At 45.5% G+C, this 7203-nt stretch overlaps 1 protein-coding gene and 1 long non-coding RNA gene across 4 annotated transcripts in view; one reads left to right on the top strand and one right to left on the bottom strand.

The window, feature by feature from the left end:
• The first annotated feature begins 241 nt into the window (after nt 1-241).
• On the top strand, nt 242-4679 carry LOC116083669. The gene is made up of 2 exons (XR_004115848.1): nt 242-286; nt 2179-4679. It is a non-coding gene; the product is annotated as an uncharacterized LOC116083669 (long non-coding RNA).
• The window catches only part of Lhfpl2 (LHFPL tetraspan subfamily member 2), a 159855-nt gene continuing 156109 nt past the window's right edge, over nt 3458-7203 (bottom strand). For all 3 annotated transcript variants that reach the window (XM_031360428.1, XM_031360429.1, XM_031360430.1), the window contains one exon: nt 3458-7113. In XM_031360428.1, the coding sequence (XP_031216288.1) occupies nt 6860-7113 (254 nt within the window). In that variant the 3' untranslated portion in view covers nt 3458-6859. The remainder of the gene's footprint in view (nt 7114-7203) is intronic.

Below are 7203 nucleotides of genomic sequence, written 5' to 3'. Positions count from 1 at the left end.
GAGTTGAAAGTTATGTGTGTGCTAAAAGAATACAAATAAAGTGTTAACTTTTGGCTCTCCAGAAAGAATTTATCAATTTATAAATCCATCATTTGGAGTCCTAGCCAGCACTAGGATTTTCCTTTTCCAAACTCTTTCATTCCCATAAGACTGGATAAGTAAGCAAGAGGTTTGGTGTGTCCACAAATGGGATTTGCTCAACCTATTTTTTTTTTTTTTCCCTATGTAAGAATAACAGTGTCTTCTGCATCCACAGAGGAACCTCCCACCACCAGAGAGCTGTAAGGTAAAGATGTTTAATTGGGTGATCTATGATAATGAGATGCAAAGAAATGGTGGTCTCACATGGCCTGGCTGCTAACTTAGCAGTAAGCAAAACTGATCACTTTTGACAGCAGGTTGTATTATCTGTTACAAAGTGTGGCTTCTAAAATCCTAGCACTGAGGAGGTAGACGCAGGTGGATTTCTGTGAGTTCAAGGCTGGCCTGGCCTACATAGCAAGTTCCAGAACAGCCAGGGCTACCTAGAGACCCTGTCCAAAAAAAGTAAATAAAATAAAAGAAACTCTTAAGTATTTATTTGGAAAGATAGGATTCCCTGTTTTCTTACTGTTGAGGACTTAGAGGAGATTACACTAAGACTTTCTATATGCTCCTTAATCCCTGCACCAAATCTATGATGTAATTGCTAATTGTCTATTGAGGGCTGAAACAAGGCACCTGTGAGGAAAGGTGGTGAAGGTCTAGGGAAGGAAGGCTGGGATCCAGGTCTTCTGCCTTCTGTCCAGCCAGGGTGGCTTCTCTCCAGTTCTGAATTCCCTCCCACCCTTCCACGCTTCTGATAACTTGTATCCATCTTTAAAGACAGTGGGCCTTAGGAAAAGGATCATTACTCAAGACAAAAAAAAAAAAAATACATTGTTTATCCATTTCTTGACCAAAGCTGTTTCAAATGTGCAGGCAAATTCCTGCTTCCTGTTCTTAGCAGTATGTTGGGGTAAGTGGTCTTTGGCATTTGTGTTCGGAGAAAGTTGAGGGCAAGTTCTTAGTTATTTCCTAAGTTATGTTCATGTGATGCTAACAGCTGCTTTCCCTTGGTATGAGATAACCCATGGCTTAGGTTTCCATCACTAAGACCCGAGGGAGGCAGTGCAAGCCGCTGTCATGGATCTGATGAATTGTCTGTTTTCAGGATTGAGCTGGACTGTAATCACTAAGTTAAAATATAAGGTGTCATCTTCAAATGTGAAAAACTGCTAGGTTCCTGAGAGGGAGCAGGGATATGACCCTTGTGGAGATATGACTGATGTCACACAAGTAATTGCCGCAGCTAGGCAGTGCAACTTCCCCTCATTCCTCCCATCAGGAAGGGATTTGGTTTCTAACCTGTATCTGATGCTAGGTTTTGCCACTTCCTAACTCCTACCAGAGTCAGAGAACCTCACCAGTTATATCAGTGGCAGGCATGTATCTGTAGAAAGGTTCCTACCTTCTAGACTGGGATGAATTATACAAAGCACTGACCATAGAAGGTGCACATCATCAAAGTCATCTCTTCTCTCCACTGGTACTTATGGCTCCCAATCTCTGCCTCTGCCCTCACCTTTGGTTGGGTCTGTTCCAAGCTACATACAAGTAGCCGCCAGTGGCCGACTCTTCTGACCTCTCCACCTTGATGGCTTCATGGCTTCCCAACCAGAGGCCACACTAAAAGGCTGCAGTTGTCCTAGACTCTTCCCTAGCTCCTCCACTCTTTCCTCTCCTAATCCTAAAGACTTTTGAGGAATTCTTTCAAGACACCAACTGTTAAACTTTGCCTAGGTACACAGAATACAGACAGAAGCACAAATAGAGGAAGGAAGAAAACTCAAACCATGGTGAAAGAAGAGTCAGTCTGATAACAGGCAGCCATCAACAGCCTTTTCAAAGCTTTTTATAGTCAGACATACTAGAATATCCAACTCTACAGGCAGTCCCTAAAGTGCCAGTATTTGGAAGAAACCTCCGGTTGACTCCTTTCTTACAGTAAAGCCCAAGCCATGGCAGGAGAGAAAAGACACTGGGATGAATTCAGGACATGAAAGATTGGACAGTGGGGATGGGGTGGGAGCAGGGAACCAACAGGAAGGAGAGGATGGAGAAGAGCAAATCTCATTTGCAGCCATTTGTGCCTTCCAGGTGAGAAGCCATGAAGCCACCAAGGTGGAGAGGTCAGAAGAGTCGGGGACAAAGGCTGCCACTGGTGGCCTCTTGTATGTAGTCTGGAAGAGACCCAACAAAAGGCGAGGTCAGAGGCGGCAGGGGATGGCCACACCCCTGGCTAAGCTGTTGAGATGAGGTTCTTGCCCTTGTTGCTCTCTGGAGTTGTCCTGTCTGCCGCAGCCCCCTTACCACTCACGCTGAGTATCCCAAAGGGCGGAGTTATCTGAAACTGCCCACACACAAGGAATATCCAGGGTAATTATTATGTGGCGCTAACAGAGCAAGTCGAGTATGTTTTCCAGATCTAGACTTTCCCTATGACAACTTCAGACTGGGGCTGCTGAGACGTGTCAGCAAGCAAGAGTGCTTTCTGTGTAAGCAAGGAGGACCTACATTTGAAGCTCCCTGTAAAAACTGGGCTCGGCTGCCTGAGTTTTAGCCCATCTTAGGGGACAGGGAGATCCTGGGAGCCAGCCAGCTTACCTGAAATGTAAATAAATACGGTAGAAAGTGCTAGAAGACAACACCTGATGTCTTTCTCTGGCCTCTGCATACTAGCCCCTGTACCCACCCCACAGATAGACAACCTGAGGCTAGCAAGCACACACAACTGTGTCCCAGCCTCTGTTCACACTGAAGTCCTGGTGCTTTCTCTGGATTTACTTTTGAGAGCAGTGCAGTTCCAGTTTTCCTTGAATTAGTCAGATGATTTGTTTCAAAAACATTTCCTTGTGATTAGGTTCTAACGTTTAACTTCCATTTCCATTAGAAACATGGCCATTTATGCTCAGAAACCAAAGCATATGTGTGCCTTCCGTCTATCAGAAGCTAGGATCAGGGAAATGGCCACTTTCCACTTGTTTATTCTGACAGTTTGTGCATCTTCCTTGAGTTGATAGATTAAAAGCCTAGGTGTCCTGACTTTTTGGTCAAGGTCTTCTCCAGGAATTGTGGATACAGAAGGCCCCACAGGACTGGCTTTTGAGTATTCTTTGTGAGGGAAGGAGTACATACCTTTTGGTTAGTGAATGCTCTAAAGCACTGTCTCACAGCATTACTTTAAAATTAAGATGCTTCTAATTATGTTGATAACTTCTCCAATGAAGAAAACCTTACCTGCAAATTAAAGAAATTAAGAACCAACAGTAGAAAATGCCAAGATGTTTTTTGTGCTATATAGTAAGTTAACTTTTAAATTTTGCATTTTTGATCAAATTATGTACACTGTATTGAAGCCAACAAACCTGAAAGAATGAATTTGCAAAATTGGATTTAATTCAGATCTCAAGAGGGCAAGGGAGGACATTGTGATAATCCTTAAGTACAGAATCCTAATCAATGCTAGACAAACAATGTATTAGTTTACATATAATAGGCTAACCACACATTTGAAGGCTCTGATTGAGTCCATCAGCAATAAGTACAATTTCATATTTGGCTCAAGTGGCTACTGAACATCAAGCAGTGTCCAAGTTCCTTCTCACACCTAAAGACCCATTTGGCTATGGAGGAAGTTCCCCACAGTCTCAGAAGCCTCCACTCATCCCTTCAACTCTTTTGGCCTTGAGAGTCTCTGCTCCCCAAAACACAAATACAGTCCTGGGATTTCCAGCACATGTTATTGCACGGAATGGTCTGTCCTAAGCCAGACTCTTATGGCTGAGAAGGTGTGAGACCAGCCCTTAGAGACAGTGGTCTAGCATTAACGTGGCCTATAAAAGCATAGCAAGAGATAGCTGCTTACTCTATCTACACCAGCTTCTAGTGTTCAGGCTGACAGAAGAGGCAACACGCAGCTTCACATTTCACACGGAAGACTAGCACTGGCTGGGCCTGGCTTGCTGGATCGACTCTCCCATAAACATAGTGATGGTTTTAGCTTAGACCCAGGAGAAAATTACTTCATACCAGTCTTTTCTTCACATAAGGTTTGTGTAGCATTAAAATTGTTACAGACGAATGACTTGCCATAAAGGCAAAAAATGTCTTAACTCTCCTTTGCCCAAAAAGAAACATCCCTGTTTTGAATCTTGTCCAGTTTCCCCAAAGAAAACATACATACACCTTGGTTATTGCACATCTATTAGACAGACTTGTGTATGTGTAATATATACACTTAAATATGCTACACATAAAAGAGAGTATGGCACTTTACAGAATACATGGTTAACAAAGGCCATTCACTATACCACAGATACTTCAAAGACCCTTCCACAGTTATAAATGTAACGTTGAATTACCACACAGGTCTAAAGGAGCCACAGACTCCCAAGTGTTTCTGCTTTAGAGTTCAATGAGAAGCTGAGCACAAACGCAGACAAAAGACGACTTTTCGGGTAGTGATGGCCCCATTATCGAGAAATGGTAGTGGCCAGCAAGTGGTTTTAAAGAGCCAGGAGCAAAGTTTCATTCTATATTGGCACAACTGTAGATGGTCCTTTCATTCCCTGTAAAAGTCTGTGTATTGGTTTGAAGGTTTCTGCTATAAAATGCAATCTTGGCCCATTACATCAGTATGTAGGCTTTCATTGTGCCCTTTGTGGTGGGGCTGTCTTCTCTAATGGTTAAATTTGTGAGAAACAGTGTGGCAGAGAGGTCATGTCTTCATTTGTGACTGTAACCAGGTTTCTAGGAGTCCACTGCCCCTTGACCCCAAAGAGCAGGTGTTGGGCATGCACACAGGATCTGCGGCTTAGGACTAGTCTGTGTAGAAGGGGCTAAGGTCGTAAAGATGGGAAAGTTAATCTGGTAAATTCAAGGAAAATGAAGTGGTTTGTCACAGTTTTCCTAATGAACAAAACTGTGTTTCGTGCAAAGTATTGCCCAGGTTGGAGACACAGTCACTGTGCTGCCAGAGGACATTATCGATACCCAGCGAGGATGAGTGCTCTGCCAGAGGACCTGCTCAGGACATATCGATACCCAGTGAGGATGAGTGCTCTCTTCATCTGCTCGATGGCACATGTACTCAGTGAGCTGTTCCTGTTTCCTGAGCATTCCTAGGGTTGCTTAGGGTGCCTCCCCTTCTCTTTTAAAGAAGCTACAGGGTATCTACCTTGCTTATTTTAAATACTGGCTCAAAACTGAACTTAGGTTCTGACTTATAACCTTCATCTGCATGAGAGATAAGATGGTTTCTAATATAGGCCAGAGGGAAAATACACTATAATTAGATCCCAGTGGCCCTAGCCCATCTATAAGGGAGTAGTTCTGAACCAAGGCTTGGCTCTAAATTGACATAGCTTTAAGTGAGTCACTGGGACAAGGTTGTAAAATCTGAGTCAGGGTTGTAAACATGGTGAGCAACACCTGCCAGGAGAAGGTGCTTCACCATTTAAGACAAAGCCCTCAGCTGAACATACCTCTAAATCCAAATAGGTCCACTCCACCTGCACTGCTGTGGAGCTCCGATCTCTGTATCTGCAAGGTTCATAACGATGCCAGGCTCTGGTTTTTTGGCTGCTTTGGTCAAATGGGTAATTTATGGAAACTGGATTAAAAGCCCTGAGTCCTCTCTAGTAGGCATTTGGTGGTTCTGGGACCTGCATAGGCAGGTGCAGTGAGCTGCTTGATCCAGCCCTTGCTCCTCGTGCTAACCTGGGGATGGAATCCTTGATACAGGGCAGTGAGCCAGTGTCGACCAGCCTGCTCTGCGGATCACCACCACAAGCTAGAGAAGCTTCCAGGCTAGCTCCTGCTTTCCCTGCCAACAAGGCCAATGGGGTTGGGAAGTACACACAGAAAGAAAAGTTCACTCTGCAAACACTGAGGTTCTGGCAGCCCCTCCCTGTGAACATCCGCATGAACCACAGTTGGTCTGGAGGCTGCAGTCCTTGGAAGCGGGGAACACTGAGGTTTCTCTGGGCAGCCAAGCACAACCTCAACCCTAGGAGAAAACTAATAGAGGAGACAGGGCTATCACAGGCACTAGGCTGGCTGCGGGGAGCAGGAAGGTATCTGCCTTACTGCCGGGAAGTTTGTACTTTTACTCTTTTTTTTTTTTTTTTGTACTTTTATTCTTATGTGATTGTCTTTACTCAAATCCTGAGGAGAGTTCCATAGATCCTCTGACCCTGGAACTCAAACTGGAGTAGTTCCACAGTGGGGTTCTGCACAGTTTAAGCCAAACCTGGTATCTTTGCAGTTAAGCAAAACCTGGTATCTTGCTGTGCCTTTCAGCATATAACCTGTCATCAGTAAGTCTGTAATCTTCCTTTCAGTCTCCAAGTGAGACAACATGAAAGAACTAGGAAGAAAACCAAGACCCCCACCTCCACTCGCCATTCTGAGATGCTCATAAACACAAAGCCATGGGCCAAAAACCTGCCGCAGACCACCCTAAGGCTGAGTAACCTCTCCTCGGCTGCCAGAGAGACTGCCGCCTGCCTTGGTGAGTCAGAGCCCCATGGACATGGAGTCTCCGACAGGACTCCCCAGGAGCTAGACCATATCTTTGTCTGGTCTCATTATTTACGCTGCAGCCAGCATGTCCAAGAGCGCTGCTTGGTGGGCCATGCCCCTCGCTGGTCCCACGAAGGCCCAGGGCTTTAGAATGTGGCTTCGGTAGGTCAAGACTGGCTCTTCACTTGACTCAAACGATGAGGGTTGTGTCACAGGGCCATAGAGAAAGGTAACGGTGGCCATCATGTCTTCCAGACTAAAGGAGGCAGATGAGGTTTTTCCCCTCTTCGATTTCTTCCTGGACTTTGTCACTGGAGGTTGCAATTTCTGCTTGTGCGGAGAAGACAGCACAGATGAAGGTGAGGACCGTGCCCCCGGTGGCAGTGTAAAAGGCCCAGCCCAAGGAGCAGTCTCCAGGCTTGTAGGGGGATGCATAACGTCCACAGTCTATGGCTTTCTGGCAGCCCCAGCCCGCAGGGTAGAGGATCAGGCCGAGGAGAAGGAACAGACCTGAGGGACAGAAGAGAAAACAGGTGAGGACGGCCCTTGGAGCCTCAGCAACCTGCCATACCTGCTGTGCCCTTATGGTGGCTGGCTTGG

This window comes from Mastomys coucha, unplaced genomic scaffold, assembly GCF_008632895.1.
Source record: "Mastomys coucha isolate ucsf_1 unplaced genomic scaffold, UCSF_Mcou_1 pScaffold8, whole genome shotgun sequence".
Classification (NCBI taxonomy): domain Eukaryota; kingdom Metazoa; phylum Chordata; class Mammalia; order Rodentia; family Muridae; genus Mastomys; species Mastomys coucha.
This window is presented reverse-complemented; position numbering and strand designations above follow the sequence as displayed.